The sequence below is a fragment of the Panulirus ornatus genome, chromosome 9 (genome assembly GCF_036320965.1).
Source record: "Panulirus ornatus isolate Po-2019 chromosome 9, ASM3632096v1, whole genome shotgun sequence".
NCBI lineage: Eukaryota > Metazoa > Arthropoda > Malacostraca > Decapoda > Palinuridae > Panulirus > Panulirus ornatus.
The window spans coordinates 1,938,298-1,958,580 of record NC_092232.1 but is presented as its reverse complement, the minus strand read 5'-3'; the positions used below and the strand labels follow the sequence as shown (position 1 = coordinate 1,958,580).

Sequence of the window (20,283 nt, the reverse complement as noted above, 5' to 3'; positions counted from 1 at the left end):
GAGTAATAGGAAGAGGGAAGGAGAGGAAGGAAGACTGAAGATGAGGAAAGAAGGAAGTAGATGGGGTAAAATCTGTGGGGCCTCACAACGTGCTGATCCTTGCATCAGCCTCTTCCTCGCCCGCCACCAACCGTCTCTGGCAGAAGCAAGAGTTCCAGAGGACTTATAGAAAACTTCATCGACTCTAACATGTACTCGGAGCGCTGACACTGTCCTGACACATGTACCTGACACCTGCAAGTCTTGTCCCTCCACTCGCCCACCCCTGCTGACGCGACTACACAGCTCCCCGCCGTTATCACAAACATCCTGCTAGAGTCGTTTTAACATGAGGAAGGCGTCCACATCCTGCCGACCTGTCTCGCAGTACCTCGGTCCACCAGCTCCCACTGACCTAGCCCTGTGTGCCCACGTCCAACAGCTTCTACTGACCAGGCACTGTGTTCTCTTGACCTGACGACGACACAGTTACAACCATCACAGGGAATTATATATATATATATATATATATATATATATATATATATATATATATATATATATATATAATATATATATATATATATTTCTTTTCTTTCAAACTGTTCGCCATTTCCCGCATTAGCGAGGTAGCGTTAAGAACAGAGGACTGGGCCTTTGAGGGAATACCCTCACCTGGCCCAATTCTCTGTTCCTTCTTTTGGAAAATTAAAAAAAAAAACGAGAGGGGAGGATTTCCAGCCCCCCGCTCCCTCCCCTTTTAGTCGCCTTTTACGACACGCAGGGAATACGTGGGAAGTATTCTTTGTCCCCTATCCCCAGGGAAAATATATATATATATATATATATATATATATATATATATATATATATATATATATATATATATATATATATATATATATATATATATATCGTACTGAATGAGAGGAACCTGTTGAGAATGTGTTGCAGATGGTGAATGAAATCATTTAGTGTGTATACTGAGGAGGTGTGGACCATATACACACTGGTGGAAGCACGTAGCGAGTCTGTAGTAAAACAAATACTTAATACCTAAAGTATAAGTGCATGTAACAAATACATCCTGCAGGTATATGTAATAAGTGAAAGTAAGAGCAGCTTACGGAGGGCTCCGAATGCCAGGGTCTGACAGGGTAGGAGCTACGTACCTTCGAAGGGCTGGTCTCTGGAGGTGAGGTCGGGCGGGTCGTCTCCTAACACTGATGGGTTCTCCTCCATGGAGCCGGAAAGCGACACCTGGTCTCCCGCCAGCTGTGGGGAAACATAACAACACTAACTCACACTACCTTAATGACCTCCATTACACACGTTTCCCGCACAGTTTCAGAGTCCCTAAACGCCCTAACTAGCTCAACGCTCACACTAATATAATTCTCTACCTTAATCAGATTCTATTTCAAGCGTAATTGCTGGGTTAATTCGGGGTGGAGGGGCGGTTGGGGGAGAGTAGCAATTACTAATTTATTCATCATTGTTGCACACTCAGAGGATCGCTTAATGTAATCAACTGATCCCTGAAACCTCCAGCGTCAAGACGATGCTATTCAACAAGGTCGTCTGTGTGTAATTACCTGTTCGTAATTACCTATTTGTACTGTATGGGGGGAGGGGGGAGTTTCACAGTCGTGGGGCTCCGTCTTTTAGAAACTCTCTACTGTTGCAGAACATTTTAAATTCATGTAAGTTGTCAGCATTAACCATGTCATCAGTCAGTCTGTCTGTCTGTCTGGAAGTCACTGTTTCTGTTACTACTGACCAAACCACATAAATCATGCCTTTGCTTCTTGTCTGTTACATATGAGTATGTACTGACGGTCGTAATGTTAAGCAATTTCAGGCAGTAAATATAACAAAGAGAAATAAGTTATAATCAAATTACAGATGTTTTATTATTCATGATTTAGAAAATAAAATCTAGGATGAGGATGACAAAACATATTCATGATTTGTGTACATATTTCCAAATTACCTCATTACTGATCATCATACTGGAGATACAAAGAGGGAAAGATGGAGAGGAGACACAACGAGGAGGAAGCAAAATGATGTTAGCAAAAAGGAGACCATGTGGCCTGGGGGAGGGAGAGAGACGGAACGGAAAGACATTGTAAAGAGAACGGGATATTCGGGATAAAGAGATTAAGACAAAACTGATATCCTCAGGAAAAGAACAGGACTGACCAGCCATGAAACTGAGAGGGTGAGTGAGGCCAAGGAAAAACAGACGTTTGTCAAGATAAAAAGAGAGACAGATCGAAACCAAGTGGGAAGAGAGGAAAAAAGGAGGAAAAGGAAGCAAATGAAATAAGAGAACGGGATGAGGAAGAACAAATAGGCATGAAATAGGAGAAAAGAAACAAAGTAAGAAACAGGATAAAATATGAGTGTAGGAAGAAACGATCCGGAAAAAGTATGAACTACCACGAATAAGGAAAACACAAGACGGAGAGGATTGCACCTGTGTGTGGTGCAGCTGCCGGCACCAACGCTCACCTGGTCGCCGCTGCCCGCGCCTCCTTCGCAGCCCCCCGTGGTAGAGGATCCGGTGCCAGACGTCACCGAGCCGGACACGGAGGCCTGGTCCAGGGAGTCCTGCTTCCGGTCCAGGGAGCTCTTCTTGAAGATCACCTCCTGCCGTGGCGTCTGGATCTTCGTGTACGCCTCTGTCAAGCGAGAGTGATAAACAATAACAAGATGAACTTCACGAAGGAAAAATTTACGAAGACGGAGACGCTCTAAGTGAGTGAGGTTATCACGGCTCCGCATATTCCATAACGTCACCGGACGGGCCAAAGACGGCCCCTGTGTAGATAACCATCACTTAATTTGTCATCTAATGATAAGATTATATCTGAACCAACTAAAATGCATAGCCAAGATTATGTACAATGCGAGACCGACAACAGAACTTCCGGAAACATCACTGCAATAGCTTCTGCATCAAACCTTCGCTTACGTGAGTGGAAGTGCGAGAGATGCCTTCGACTCTTCCAGACCACCTCTACTGGCTCCCTAGTACATATCTATACTACCTCTGCTGGCGCCGCGGTACATACTATACTACCTCTACTGGTGCCTCGGTATATACAGGATCACCTCTACTGGTGCCCCGGTACATACCGGGAATACAATAATGGTTCTGGGAACTACGAGTTATTGGCAGACTCACCATTGTTGATCATGACGGTGTGGACGGGCTGGCAGGGTCTATCGCCCACGTCACTCCCACACTGCTGTTCCTCCGTCGGCATCTCCTCCCACTCCTCCTCCTCCTCTTCCTCCGGACCCCCACTCCCTCCCATGCCCTTCGCATGACCCCTCTCCAGAAACTGACCCCTGTGGAAGAACCCAGGGCGTCCATAGGGTCTAAACGGACGACGACCTCGTTCAATGTAGCCGAACTTGAAGCTGCGATCACCGAAGTAGGGCGGTCGTCCATAGTACTTGTTGTCGTAGTAGCCCCTCTCGTAGAAGGGGGGCTTGTTATAAGGGCCTCTGTTTTCGAAGTTCCTTAGATTCTCGTTATTGTACCTGTCGAAGCCTCCTCGCCTGTCGAAGTTGTTGGCGAATCTCCTGTCGAAGTTCCTGTAGTAATAACCGTGAGGGTGGGCGCCCCGTCGTGGGAACTGAGGCGGGCATGGGTGATGTGGGGGGCGGCCGTAGGGAGAGCGGCAGTGAGGGCTGCTGGAGTCGTGGGTGGGCGAGGTAGGCCAGCCCTCCCCATCCTCCTCCTCACACTCCTCTCCCTCCTGCTCGCCCTCCGTTACTTGAAAATCGTCTGGGAAAGAGCAAAATGAAATAAATCAGTGTTCAGAAAAAGTATCCATAAACAAAAAAGTCTAATAATAATAATAATAATAATAATAATAATAATAATAATAATAATAATAATTATAATAAAACAGACACGTATAAAGAGCAAACTGGGTGACACATACGTCACCGCAAACTCAAGATACCAACAATAACGAGGGAATGTATCACAAGGTCAAATACAACACATACAATAGTCAACACTCTAAAGCTGTCCCTCCACTGCCTCCCCATGAGAATACAGGGGAGGGAGCACCCACCGAGGTGTAGGGGAGGGTATGGTCCATCGAGGGGGTAGGGGAGGGTGTGGCCCATTGGGAGGCAGGGGAGGATGTGGTGATGAGCTCCAAAACTTGGGGTTGTGACACCAGTGACTGAAGAGCCAGTGCCGGCCAGGAGGACCACAACCCCTCCTACATTGCCACAACCCCCCGCAGCAGCAGCAGCCATCAAGCTACATCTTGCTGGTTCACGACGCCGTTGGACGATAACTGCTGGTCACGATCCACCTTGGCCAGGGACGGTGTCTGATGATGTTCTCCTGAGTCGAGAAACGAATGACTCTCTTTACTGTATGACTCCGACATCGCTCTTACATCTGGACCTACCACACAGGGTAGGGCCCAGGACGGCTAAGATGCCGGGGTTGTGGTGTAGGGTAGGTGCTCCATCCCCTGGGGTATGCACGCCTCTTTCCCTCAACACTTTCATCTCCTACTCGGACTCTGCCTCCCTCTTGCTCCCTCTACTTCTGACACATACCGTCACCGTAGATCTACTACCTGAGGACGGTGCTCACAAGGGTACCACCACCCCCTGAGGAGGGTGCTAGGAGGGGCACCATCTCCCCCTGAGAAGGGTGCTGGAAACAATCTTTGAGACATGAGAGATATTTAGATGAAATCCAACAAACTTCAGGTGCAACTGCGCACCCCAACCCAACCCTCCCGGCATCATAACGCATTTCCTCACACTCAGTCTCTTGCTGTCATGTGTAATGCACCGAAACCATAGCTCTCTATCCACATCCAGGCCCCACAGACCTTTCCACGGTTTACCTCGGAAGTTTCACATGCCCTAGCTCAGTTCACTGACCACGTCGACCCCTGTATACTACATCGTTCCAATTCACTCCCTCCCGAGTACACATTTTACCCACATAGCATTCATGATATTTTTCACTCCATCTTCCCGTCTCCAATTTGATCTCCCCTTTCTCCTTGTCTCCTCCACTTCTGACACATATGTGTCATACTGTCGACACCTGCAGAACGAGGACAGACTGAGCCAACCACCTGTCTGGCATTAGTGCCACCGAGACGGCCTGACTGGACGCCGGCCTATATGAGGAGCCACATATTATCATGGAGTCGAGATAAACAAACCAGACGTCTCCATACCAATGAAGCTGTGGGTAAGAGCGAGTCCCAGGCTCTGGCCGTATTCATGACTGACCACACATGTTCTGCATGACGAAATGACGCTTTCCCAGCGGTAAGATAATACTCTACCACGAGGACTACTAGGTTAATTTTATTCCAATATGCTATCCAAGTTTCACCTTTACGATCCATAATGTTTCCTATCGCTGTTTACATCTTAACGCCAGGAGAAAACTCTGCCGTACAATAAAGTAGGTAATCCTTGAGAAATAACTGGAGGTAGGGACCGTACAGATGTAATCGACAGTAGTCGAAAGCCTGCCGGGCTCCGCTTTATCATTCTGGACACTCTGGAGCTGATGTCCTGCTCGAGGCGTCCGACGCTCTCCATTCCTCTTTGGGCGCCACCTGCAGGGTATGTCCAGCATGACAGGGTCCCCACCCCTTCCTACCCTCACACGTCCATCTGGATAGTGATAAAGTTCCTCAAATTTCTGAAGGTCATTCTTTACAGCAGCTTTACTGTAAAGTCCTCACGAAGGTCGTGGTAACTCCTATACACCGTCCTGCACACGACACACGAACATCCTGAGGCTACACGACAGGTCAGGTGGACGTGAACACTTGGCCAGCATGATGACTGGTCTCTAAAATACTGGGATGTGCAGATACACACTCCCACGTGCACACCAGACGACAGAATGATGCATAAGAAGACAAAATCTTGGGGGACACACACACACACACACACACACACACACACACACACACACACACACACACACACACACACACCTGTGACATGAACAGACGCAGCCGCCTGCTTGTGTCGCAAGGATAATGGAGCAGTGGTCAAGACGACTGCTGCTTCATGAGCCACAAGCAGTTTCCTGATATGAAGTACATTAGTTTCCAAACACATAATGAGACACTGTAGTACTGTAAACCTTCAGTCAAGCTATGAAGTAAACTCTCAGGTGGCCTCAAGAAACCATACTGAGGGTCCCTAACTGTCTGTCTCGTCCGCCTTACGTCCAGATGGAAGTTGGAAGATTACGTGCGCAAGTTTATATATTTCATTTTACGGTACAAAATGTAACATAGGTACGAGAGCAGCAAGGACGGTCATCCCACCTCTACGAAAGCTCTGTTTTGACTGACTATTGGCAGACATCTTCATGTTTCATTATGTTTACTCACTTATCCGGCTCTTCATGTACCTATAATAACGAATTATCCCCTTCCCTGAAGAACATGCAACGCCCCGACCTGTGGACCGTTTGCACCACGCTCAAACGAGAGGTTCCGCGTGCCTGGAAAATTTTAATCTATCGAGATCTTTTTTGCATGATTAGCGAAACCAAGATGGGCGCCAAGAAGATCTTGCAGAGAACATCCGCATGAATTACGCACTGTCTTACGTCGTGCTAAAAATATGATAAAATTTGAGTTACACAGAGATAATTGCTTGGTAGAATAAGACGGAACAGGATGGAAGAAAGTGTTCGTGTTTTCAACTAGTGGGCGACAGACCATTATCATTTGGGCATGTTCTGTGCCTCAGAGAGGAAACTGTGAAAGAAAAATATTACCTTAAGAACTGGTGACTATGCTGCTGTGCTCTGTGACACAGCAGCTTTATGCCGTCATGTACACCTGACACAAGGCAGTCATATTCACAAGGTACATTTCACCACGTCACTCACAAGGTAAAGCTGCACTTGAGGGTCGCTCCCAAAGGAAAGCATAGTGATGGAAACACAAGGACGCGCCAAGTTGAACCTCGGGGCACACATACATATACATAAACCGTACGGCCATATACACAGGGAAGGGTCGTCACAGGACAAGATCCCGTGCCAGACTTGAACCTGGTAAATCCTGCCATCCGCTGACCTCATCCAAGGTTATTCATGTGTGACTAAAATGCTTCGTCGATAGGAAATATAATTCCAGCAATGATGGTCCTTCAGTGTGAGGTCAGTACACGGCCACAGCGTGGCATCAGGTACAGCAGCGCCTGGCTCCTACATCGGTGACATTTGATGGTATGAATGAAAGAAAACATTTCTTTTATTCAAACTTTGCTTTTTCGGAAGAAAGACTCGCCTTATCATTATCTACTTACTGACCTTAACTATCTCTCTGGGGCAAGTAAATTCCCAGCCAAATTAAACCTGCTAATATTCACGAATGAATAAAAGCTTTCTTTTCTCATTTCTAATATTACTTCCTGTTGTGGGTCACTGCTGGAATTATTCCAACAATTCTCATTCATTACGGCAGCCAAAATTATGTCTTACTGCTTGAATAAAAAGATAAACAATATGAAATGACATGCATAACAGTCCACACTTCCTGATTTACATGTATGCCTGTATAGTGGCAGTCGACCTGATCACAGAATGAAGTTGAAACACGGCGACATTTTGATAAAAGAAATGAAAAGTAAAGGAAACACCAAGGGAACATTACAGTGAGCTTATTCCCCTCACACAGTGGTACAAGGATGAAACAAACTAAGAAATAATAAATAAAGAGGGAGAATAATTCACCAGCTGGATGACGGAGAAGGAAGGTAAGATTTGGTGTTCCAGAGAGCGGACTACCTCCCTCCCTGCGTGATCAGTAATGGCTGACGTCATCTTATCAGATCTTCGTGAAGCATCACATAAATTCCTCTGACAAAAGTGGGTTACGTGCAGAGTTACGTCATGTAGTATGGATGGGGTTATACTTAAGTGGTCACAAAATTGGTTAACTTGCCATACCAGAGTAATGGTTGATGGTCAAGCTTACACGTGACAAATGATGTGCCACAGGGATCAATCTTGGGACGAGTTCCCTTTCTAATATACATACTCACTCACTCTGTCTCTAGCAGGAGTGGAACTCCTTACCTCTAATATTGTCCTACATTTTAAGATATCAACATTCGCAGCCCTCCGTGGTGTAGGGTCGTCAGCGTTCCTGACACTGACGCATTCACGGGCCACCCAGGGTCCAGCGCATGAGCTGGATTTTTTTTTTTTTTTCATGTTGAAGGTTCCAGTCATGGAGAAAAGTCCACATCAAGGCCGGACCTTAACTGAAATATCTTCATGCGGCAGTCGGTCCACAGTCAACCCAGCTGTTCATCCAACACAGAGGATTGGTCGACAAAATGAGTACCTAGCTTATGCGTGGAGCAAGGTGAGAAAACAATCCATCTCCAACTGTGCTGGAAACGTCTGACCCTCCAGTGATATTGTCGTTTTGGTAATAATAATAATAATAATAATAATAATAATAATAATAATAATAATAATAATAATAATGTTGTATTTGGCCAGCTTACAGAACGTAATTCCGCAATACAAATGATTCAATATTCCACTACATCTGTGTTCACAGATAACCATCAACTTACGTTTGTTCCTACAGAGGGAAGATGTTTCAGTCTACAGTTTTCACTTCCTTTCCCCATCAGTAAGACGCGCCCCCATCCTTCCCACAGGGTTGGACCCATCCCTGAGAACACTCTGTCTCTGGCATCAGCCAAGAAGACTTTACTTGCTATTCACAGTTCGTCTCGACAACAGAAGCGGAAGCCACGAATGTAAATTGATACAAACGCGTATTGGCATTCGGAGCCGCGCTCGCGGTACTACAGGCTCCATAACGAAGTCCGGACCACGACGGGATAGTACCGTGGGTGCCGGTGGTGGGCGAGGACCCATGGGCAGACCACGCGAACACCAGGTACTGTGTGCTGAGCATGGCCAACACAGACCCATCATGTGACGATTCTCGAACCATCAGCAAACGAACATCAAGACTACTGAGTAATCATAGTAATTCAAAAGTGGAGCTCAATCAACGGTTATGATGGTGTTTATGAACATGAGAAACTGAGCTTACTTAAGTTAAAAATGGAGGTCAATGACATCAGAAATGGAGGCCATCAACGTTAGAAATAGGGGTCAATAAGAATGCGCAGTTGCTGATTCCCATATATTACCACATGTAACAACTATCTACTGAGAGTAACTTGAATCATAAACTCGTCTGCTTCAAATAATTTCATTGCCAACATGGAAGCCATTTTTCTTTCCAGGACAACCAAATACCTCACCCTTGCCCACGATGGAACTCTCTTCATGGACGATCCTGGTGCCTGGAGCCCGGGCAGTGATGGTGCCTGGAGCCCGGTTAGTGATGGTGCCTGGAGCCCGGGCAGTGATGGTGCCTGGACCCCGGGCAGTGATGGTGCCTGGACCCCGGGCAGTGATGGTGCCTGGAGCCAGGACAGTGATGGTGCCTGGAGCCCGGACAGTGTCTAGTGTCTAGTGTAACTTACAGTATAACGGCTTATCTATGATCATTCTCAAGCTGCACGTCGGCTTTCCAGCCAACAAGCTTCTCTTCAAGGATGGTGGAGGCCGCCTCTCACCATCGACTCCTCGGGGCGCACTTGACGGCAAGATGAGGCTGGCATCTTACCGAAGACAAGGATGTATGACTCGGGTATCATTAACGGCAAGATTCTGGCTGTCATATTGGCGGCAGAGGAGTATAGGAGCGGTGTCGCGGTCGGAGCAAACCCACACAGCATATGGCAACTGTCCCCACAACCCCACACCCACAGCAGGTCAACCGACCGCCTTCCATCACTCTCAGTTCAGAGGTGCTTATGTTTTCATTAAGTTAAAGCATCAGCCATCTGTTTGTCAGCTCGTTGAACACAACGGTACGACCCTTGATGGCCTGGTCTTTGGCCAAAGCCATTTAAAGTCAGATAAAAAATCAGGTTACCATAACCAAGGATCGTGACATGGAAGCTGCAGACTTTGTGTATCATGGTATCGCGTGGTATTCGTTAAGTGTACCAGTTAACCTGCCTGTGCACGTATGTCCACAAACTACTAGCGCTAGTATAACACATCACGCCTCCCGCACTGCCATTCTCTAGGAAAACATGGCAGCAGTACACACACGAGGAACAACTCTTTACCCCATCGCCTTATTGCGGTGGGTCTCGTTTTCTATTGTCAAGAATGTCCTGAAAACGAACTCGACCACATCCTAACACTCCCCTTTCTCCTCTACCAGAGACTTTACTCACCCTAGCCCAACCACTACCATATGATTATTATGCATACAAGTGTTTGACGTATTCTGATTTGATGACCAATAACCGTTGATAGACATTACATACAACAACGTATATAAACTCCTCTGCTAAGTCTGGGGAAGCCTGCAATCCTTCCTTGGTACCATGTCAATCAAGGAGTCATTCACCCCAAGGCGTATTGTCGTCTGTGGTTGTACTACACACGCTTAATTCACATACTTCGAGTCAGATATCTACTCTAGAAACACTGCGCCTACATCTACTACAGTACAGGCGCTTAAAACATCGCAAATAATGAAAATCATCAATGTAAGTAAAAGTACAGGAAAACAGGAGAGACCTAGAGAGATGGTATTCACAAGAACGATGAATATGCCAACCACCGCAAGACATCTGGTCTGGCCTGGCCTGTGTTATCATGTTTTGAAAGAGTCGATTTTTTGGCCGCTTTCACCGTCTGCCAACGTGACCCGGAATTAACAAGCTTTTGTTTGACGAGTGTTTACCACCATTGTTCATGAAGTGTCGCAGGTTAGATTTATTCTGTCCTGGACACTTCCACCAAATACCTCCAGTAGCTGTATTAATCATTCCGCCGTCCGTTGGGTCAGGCATAACGCATGATGCATTCGTCGGACGTCGTCACATGACCGGCGTTATGGCGCTGCCAGCAGACCAGTTTCATGACATTATTCCCCCTTCATCTGTTTTCCAGCTTATATGGTGGTGGGCATACATAATGTATCAGCAAGTGATGAAAGATAAGTCTATGGTGGGTCAGGAATGATGACACTGCTGTGCGGCTTTCCAAAAGTTCAATGCCCTTGGACGTAAGTCGGACCCTAGCGACATTTGGCAGTCGTAATATTACGATTTACTGCACGGTCTTCACGAGGCTGAGCAGCGGACTGCTGGCTTTATAAATTGATTTGTTGAGAAGATACTGGCTACTGAACCTTCTCCAGGGAGAATCTCACACTCTAAATGTATCAAATTTTTGTAATAAGTTGAATGGTGATGGACAGGAGGGAACCAGGTCAGTGGTTCTGTATATCATATAAAGTCATCTTCCTCGTTGTCCATAAATCTCATTATGTCATGGCAGTCAAATGGGCTTCTTATTGCACAGATCAGGCAGGTATGGTTGCTGGATCACAAACCAGTTGACACAATGTTTCATTGGCACTGAGGTTGAGAATAGGAGGATTAAAAGGTCAATCACTGGGAGACCCCGTACGGAAAGCCTATGTGAAAAATCTACTGAGAAGCCAAGAAGGAAACGTTAATCTTGTGAGAAAGACGACCACGCCGCCAGCTGCCGCCTTACACACTCGAAGTCAGATTACGTTTGGTTCTTGATACATCACCTAACAAAGCGAATATAACGCAACAGTTCCAAAACTGATACACTACCAAATGGATTTCATCCGTATATGATCATGACTAACATTAATCAAGGTGGATCAAATAGGCCTCGGAACATTTCCCTGTAGGTGTCCGCAGCATCAGGGTGAGCAGGGGAGCGGCGGACGCCTCTAGATGAAGACTTGATAACTATACAAATAAGATGACGCAAGGGAAGTAAGTAATTATCTTTGACCACAATGACGAAGGGAGAGGGAGGTCTTCTGACCATGGTGCCCAGGGGCAGGGAGGGTCTCTAACCATGGTGCCCAGGGGCAGGGAGGGTCTCTGACCATGGTGCCTAGGGGGAGGAGGGTCTCTGACCATGGTGCCTAGGGGGAGGAGGGTCTCTGACCATGGTGCCTAAGGGGAGAAGGGTCTCTGACCATGGTGCCTGAGGGAGAATGGTGATTTTGTCACATCTGGCTGGTAAGGCATCAACTTTGCTTGACAGGCAAGACAAGACCCACTGACGGTCATCATGTCAAGAGTCCGTCCAGGATCCTAGCTGAACTACTCCTCTCCTCCACCTCCAGCCTCCTGCTGCATGGTGCGCCCCATCCTCATCCTGTGAACTGGAACGGTTACATAGACCTGCCGGGAGACGTCATCCTGCCCTCCTTACCTGTGGCTCAGGGTCCATGATGGTATGAATGATCGTTATATAGAGAACACCCAGCGATGACGTGGGCTCTTCTAGGGACGGTGATTCTGGTAACCATTTGTATGGAGGAGGTGAGGTGGTCAGAGGGGTGTAGGGGTCTATGGCCATATGGACTGTCCTCCGACCACACATTCACAGTGGCTGCTCAACCTTCCCTCCCTCCGTCACTCACCCTACCTGACTCTCACACTCCCCGACACTAACGTACGTGTGTGTGGTCAGCAGTACAACACTGACCAACCACGGGCAGGTTACTGCTGGAATCACAACATTACAGATGGTGATGCGAGGGAAAGCACACCTTGCAGAGGTGAGAGGACGCGCTGAGGAGGATATTGCTAACACGAATTTGAAGAAAAAATCTTTTCACTGAAGAATTTCCATCGCGACGTCTTCCTGGCGGACATACACGATCGTCGTTAAGGAACGAGTGGTTACTGAAGCTGTTAGATCCGTCATGACCAGTACGAACGGAGGTCACCAACGGATCTGGTGGTCAGGTGTGTGGCCGCGGAGACTATCACTGCAAATGCTGATCTGGTGGAAACGTAGGTTATCACCTATACACCTGAGCTCACAGACAGGTGTTCCTGGGTGGGCGACGAACGAGCCACACAGCTGCCTGGAGAGAGAAGAGGGTCGAGTGTCACACACACACACACACACGCACACACACACCGTAGACGTTACACATGACTTGTCTCACCTCACAACTGAGCGTTCCGGGACGCAAGTTTCGTTACTCTAACTGTCCCGTGACTGTGGTGCGACGTTTGCATCACGAAGCACGACAACAACACGTGGTTTAGCAGTAAGGTAACACGTGGTTAGGTTACACGTTACAACCCTTACAATGCATGCTGACCTGACAGGTCACAGTTACTACGTTGTGACGGAGAAATGTTGGGGACTCTGGCCAGCTGACCCCTGGATGACTCCTGCTGACCATTCCTCCCACCTCCTGACCATCCCTCCCACATGCTGACCACCCCTCCCACCTACTAACCATCCCTTCCACCTGCTGGCCATCCCTTCCCCTGCTCAGAACACAGGACAGGCCTCATAATGTCCCTTCTGCCCCGCCTCACCCCCTCCCATGTTAACACTTCCAGACAAGGCCTCGCCAGCTGGGTACAGGTCTGGCCATGACCAGGACAGCTTCCCTCTACAGCCTCGTCCCACACAATTAGCCAGTCGCTCGTCCGTAACGAACACAGACTCTGTGACGAGGGGTGGACCCTCACCCCATCCTTCTCCCACAAACGGACCCAGGAGTGTCCAGTCATTACATCGGGGAACCTGGAGCTTCATATTCTCCAGCAGCGTACGCACGACCCAAATGTTCCACCCATGGTTATGAACACTGGTCACATGGTCAGGAGTCGCAAGGAATTCCCAGATGGACCAGCCATGGTGAGGGTCGGGAGTATTCCTTTCATGGAGAGAGCCAGATAATTGTTTCGCTTAACATGTAACGTAGGGAACCTCTCTCTCTCTCTCTCTCTCTCTCTCTCTCTCTCTCTCTCTCTCTCTCTCTCTCTCTCTCTCTCTCTCTCTCCTGCATATATATATATATATATATATATATATATATATATATATATATATATATATATATATATATATATATATATACATATATATATATATATATATATATATATATATGAAGTCATATATATACATATATATATATATATATATATATATATATATATATATATATATATATATATATATATATATATATATATATATATATATATATGAAGTCTGTTGGGGATGAGAGAGCTTGGGAAGTGAGTCAGTTGTTGTTCGCTGATGATACAGCGCTGGTGGCTGATTCATGTGAGAAACTGCAGAAGCTGGTGACTGAGTTTGGTAAAGTGTGTGAAAGAAGAAAGTTAAGAGTAAATGTGAATAAGAGCAAGGTTATTAGGTACAGTAGGGTTGAGGGTCAAGTCAATTGGGAGGTAAGTTTGAATGGAGAAAAACTGGAGGAAGTAAAGTGTTTTAGATATCTGGGAGTGGATCTGGCAGCGGATGGAACCATGGAAGCGGAAGTGAATCATAGGCTGGGGGAGGGGGCGAAAATCCTGGGAGCCTTGAAGAATGTATGGAAGTCGAGAACATTATCTCGGAAAGCAAAAATGGCTATGTTTGAAGGAATAGTGGTTCCAACAATGTTGTATGGTTGCGAGGCGTGGGCTATGGATAGAGTTGTGCGCAGGAGGGTGGATGTGCTGGAAATGAGATGTTTGAGGACAATATGTGGTGTGAGGTGGTTTGATCGAGTAAGTAATGTAAGGGTAAGAGAGATGTGTGGAAATAAAAAGAGTGTGGTTGAGAGAGCAGAAGAGGGTGTTTTGAAATGGTTTGGGCACATGGAGAGAATGAGTGAGGAAAGATTGACCAAGAAGATATATGTGTCGGAGGTGGAGGGAACGAGAAGTGGGAGACCAAACTGGAGGTGGAAAGATGGAGTGAAAAAGATTTTGAGTGATCGGGGCCTGAACATGCAGGAGGGTGAAAGGCGGGCAAGGAATAGAGTGAATTGGATCGATGTGGTATACCGGGGTCGACGTGCTGTCAATGGATTGAATCAGGGCATGTGAAGCGTCTGGGGTAAACCATGGAAAGTTGTGTGGGGCCTGGATGTGGAAAGGGAGCTGTGGTTTCGGGCATTATTGCATGACAGCTAGAGACTGAGTGTGAACGAATGGGGCCTTTGTGGTCTTTTCCTAGCGCTACCTCGCGCACATGAGGGGGGAGGGGATGTTACTCCATGTGTGGCGAGATGGCGATGGGAATGAATAAAGGCAGACTGTGAATTGTGTGCATGTGTATATATGCGTGTGTCTGTGTGTGTATATATATGTGTACATTGAGATGCATGGGTATGTATATTTGCGTGTGTGGACGTGTATGTATGTACATGTGTATGTGGGTGGGTTGGGCCATTCTTTCGTCTGTTTCCTTGCGCTACCTCGCCAACGCGGGAGACAGCGACAAAGCAAAATAATATATATATATATATATATATATATATATATATATATATATATATATATATATATATATATATATATGGTATCCCTGGGGATAGGGGAGAAAGAATACTTCCCACGTATTCCCTGCGTGTCGTAAAAGGTGACTAAAAGGGAAGGGAGCGGGGGGCTGGAAATCCTCCCCTCTCGTTTTTTTTTCTTTCTTTTCTAATTTTCCAAAAGAAGGAACAGAGAAGGGGGCCAGGTGAGGATATTCCCTCAAAGGCCCAGTCCTCTGTTCTTAACGCTACCTTGCTATCGCGGGAAATGGCGAATAGTATGAAAAAAAAAAATATATATATCGTTGACTATGGTATGAATGATCATAATATAATAGTCCAGTTACGCCTCCAGTATAATCTGCCGAGTGATACAAGTGTATCGTAACTTTTGACCCATTCGTAATGAAGTACGTTCATCTTCAGTAACTGACTGAGTTACCCAGTCAGTCTAAGCCACTCACTGAATGAGTTACCGAGTCAGTCCAAGCCATTCATTAACTGAGTTCCCTAATCAGTCCAGTCCACTCACTGACGGAGCTGCCCGGGCAGTTCAGGCCACTCAGTAACGAAGTGGTCGACCGTGCACATACTAACCTCTGGTAACATCCACCAGTCTGGCGCCAATATATCGTCTATGAAAGTTCCCTGGGTGAAGATTAGGACGTCTAGACAAAGTTCTAACCTTTATACTATGTTCTGAAAGCAAGATCAAAGAGAATGAACGAAGTTCTCATGACTTACTCTACAGAATTACGAGAAAAATTTTCCAGATCTACAGGATCTCCCCCAGACACTGGGAAGGATACAGGAAGCCCTCACTACACACAAAGGCTCTTCAACATTCAGGTTCAGTTAGGGTGTCATAATAAAGCCAATCCACCGCGAAATTTAAGGCGGTTATAAAAAAAAATCCCCCCTCCCCCTAGGGGGTGAACACCGGGGCAACACTGGGCTAAATGTGGGAATTCCAGGGAGGGAGCCACATGGATGGGAATCCTGAAAAAATGATGGCAAAAAGACCCGTAAGGACAATGAATATATGTTATGAAAAGTATAGGAAAATGCTATACAAAAGTAAAGAAAATGTTAACTGGACTGACATGACGGTTATGCGACATAATGAAAATAGAGGAAGAAAATGGGGGTTAAGAAGAACTATAACATCTTTGTGATAAAGAACATAATGAGAACATGATGGAGAACATACTGAACTGACAATGATAACATGGGATCGAGAACATGAGATACAAAACAATGAAGAGATAATAAGAACATGAATTAATATTGAGAACATAAGAAAGCGGGGACATGAGATAAAGAACAGAAAGGGAATAATGAAAATTAAAGACATAAAACAGATAATGAGGAAATGAGTCACGAACACAATTATCATTTTGGTGAAATTCAATATTTTCAGCTTTATCATCCACTTGTAATGACAGCAACAAAGAAAATCTTCCTCATTGATGATGGTGTGCGCCTCATGACGTCATCACCATTGTTCTCTGATGATTCTGGTGAGGGCGAATCATGGACGACCTCTCGTCCTCAGGCTGAGGTGGTGATGGTACACGACTCCTGTCTGCACTCATTAACTGTTACTCCCCCAGCACGCCAGAGGCTTAAGTGCGCAAACTCACCATCAACACTGAATTCGTAAAAAAAATATCAAGACGTTATCTAACGTTTCATCTTCAGTCAAGACAGAGACAAGTCTACTTACGAATGACAGACTCTACCAAGTCTTACCGTCCGCTACATCAACACCAAAACATTAACACTTTTCAGACCAAAACGAAACATGATCCTCTCGTGCCGTGTGTCGCCTGGCCACACTCAGGCTGCTGGCCCACACGACTCTGCTGCTGGAAGTGAGAAACGACGTTAGGTAATGTTACGATGCGCTGCAGGAAAACTCAAAGTGTGAGAGGGACGGGTGGCTGACTGCACTGGTCGATGGACAGTGAGGAAGTCAGAGGTGGCGTTTGATGACATCACACATGACAAGTGTTGAGGTCACATATGAGTGTTGAGGTCACATATGAGTGTTGAGGTCACATGTGGTATAAGATGAAGTCGACGTTAAAGCTACATGTGTCACGACGTGGGAAGACGTCACGGTCTGGTACAGACTTTACGAGATCTTGTAGCCTGAGGTGTGCGAGGAGGTAAACCCTCCTGTGTCCCCTCTTGTTCCGTCTTCCCTTCACAGGAACCCTCCTCGTTCCCCCACAGGAACACCCTACATCCTCTTCACAGGAATACCCCGCAACCCCTTCTCTTGTAGCAACACCCCCCCCCCCCCCGCCGTCCCTCGAACCATTAACTCTGCCTCCCTAACTATTAACCTTCTTTACTTTGCCTTCGAACTTCCTCCACCCACCAGGTACACCACGGATCAGCCAACACCTTCCTCGGTCTTCCTTACCCCTGAGGGCAGACCAAGACGAAACAAACACTTTCCTCAATAACTGTGTAAACCTTCTTACTCAGGCCGGGATGCTTGGGCAAAGACATCCTCATCAATACAAGGAAACCTTCCAGACCTTCTGAAATGGGAGACATCCAACCCGATGGGCAACTACAACTGCGACTATCCTGCCAATGTATGGTATTCACGAACTTTACCATGAAAAGTTAACCTCTCTGATATAACTATCTCCATATTTCTCCTAAAACATCTACTCAGGTCACAGCCTAAGTTAGCCTTAATGACCTTAATAATGACGCTCGTTAATGCACTGAAAATATGACCACAAGACTATAATCTCCCACACACTACACATACCGATGGGTCCTACAACAAACCACTGGTGCTGGTGGTAGTGCTATTGTTATAACACGCACTCACAGTTTTTACGATAACCTGATACTCGGGTCACCAACTAGGCATCCATGCACCAAAAGGAATTATTCGCTGTTCTTATGGTCCTTAAGTACGTTAAAAACTCTTAAGTTTCATGACAAGTGATTCTCTTTCATCATTAACTGCGTTAACCTCGCAGTTCACTATGACCAATATGCTTGTGACTGAAGCAAGAAGGTATAATCAAATTACTCATGCTTGGCTTAGCGTCCACTTTCTCTGTGTTCCATCCCATACTGGGCTCAGAATACACGATGAAGCTGATGAGGCAATCAAAACTTTTGCCTTGATCAACCCCGAGTCTACCTACAGGGAGCCTTAAAAACCGTCATTCAGAAGACCAGAAATACAATCTTAAGGAGTGACTAACACGAGCAGGTCCACCTATCAACACAAAATCATGAAATAAAAGCAATAATATATATATATATATATATATATATATATATATATATATATATATATATATATGGTTCCATCGAAAGGATCAGTTGACGCCTTGAAGTTTTTGTCGACTTACAACTGTTCATGGAAATTTGCCACTACTGCTGGTAATGACTTCACCAAATATGAAGGATGCCCACAAAGCTATTCCCACACCGTACAACATTATATACGTGACTGTTGTACAGTCTGTGACTTCAGATATGTACAAAGATTTCCCCCACAACAACGTCATTCCTCGCATACTTGGGAAGTATCATAGCTTTGTCTATTGTAAATAGTTCTTTGCTATATATCTTGATACGTAATCCAATCATTGTTCTCCAACCGTTGTATACTTCACTTACCACTTACCTCTTGTGTTGTCTGTGTACTGTTTTGTGCCATCACCCACAGGATGGGCAGGAGTGCACTATGAATTAGCCGCTGTAACGGCAAAAATAATAAGAAAAATTCCTTCCCTCCCGAGAAGACTGTTTCCCCAGAGGCAAGAGGTATGTTATATGAAGGTACAACTTAATACTAGATACTGCACTCTTCTCCCTCCAGGTGTCATCATCCCTTTCCACAACACTTGTGTACTACACTTGTGTACTCCCAGTGACCTACAACCGTGTAACACTTACACGAACCAACTACCTTCCTGCCAAGACTTCTAACTAGTTCACCAACACTCCGACGTACAACGCTGTGCACATGTGTATCTTAACGATGACAACTCCCAAACGTTCATCAGCACATGTAGGTCCAGCAACCCATCATGACACCTTCCCTCACACCCACCTACACTGACACACACGCTTACGTTGACCAAGTGTATATCTGAGCCAACTTACACCTCTCTTTCTTACTGATGAAGTGACTTTTTACATTGCCTTAACCTGCTACACAAGAGGTAACCTCATCAAATACTTCCCTACACCAAGCTACACACCCACGCAATGAACTACACTTCCTCTAAATGCAAGCAATACCAGCTGCACCTCTTGTTTGTACACCCTAGGATCATCAGACACCCAAGACCACGATCGCTCGCCGCCTTTCACTCCCTCCGCTCGGCAGTGCATGTGTTGCAGTGCAGTGCCGCCCACCACGACAACATCACTCGGCCCCTGTGAGGGTAAGTCTACATCATGACTACACTATCCACCCGACCAATAATCTTTATCAACACCACAAGTTGAAAACTAAGCACTTGTATTAGAGTAAAGACCATGATACAGCCAGGCAGTGGCCTGGGAGAACCTTTCTATGGCTGTCTTGTGTAAGGGTATGATGGGTCAGGCACTATTAACACTGGTACCTGAGCGCCGGCCACCTGATCGTCATGACGTAGCTCGGCCCGTAACGACGCCCCTCAGGTTAATGACAGCGGGAGGTGAAGTTAATGTCAACAGGAGGTGAGGATAATGACAACAGGGTGAGGTTAATGACAACAGGGGGTGAGGCGAAATAATCAAACCAGGGGTGCGGTTAACGACAGTGGGGGTGGTAAGGTTAGTGATTTCAGTGGCGTTTAACGACATGAGAGGTGAGGTTAACGAC

General features: G+C 46.1%; 1 protein-coding gene across 2 annotated transcripts in view; it reads right to left on the bottom strand.

Moving 5' to 3' along the window:
* The window catches only part of LOC139750155 (uncharacterized), a 404,835-nt gene that overhangs the window by 84,078 nt on the left and 300,474 nt on the right, over window positions 1–20,283 (bottom strand). For both annotated transcript variants that reach the window (XM_071664491.1, XM_071664489.1), the window contains exons 2-4: window positions 3,173–3,781; window positions 2,497–2,666; window positions 1,152–1,254 (exon numbers count right to left, since the gene is read on the bottom strand). In XM_071664491.1, coding sequence (XP_071520592.1) covers window positions 1,152–1,254; window positions 2,497–2,666; window positions 3,173–3,781 — 882 coding nt within the window. The remainder of the gene's footprint in view (window positions 1–1,151; window positions 1,255–2,496; window positions 2,667–3,172; window positions 3,782–20,283) is intronic.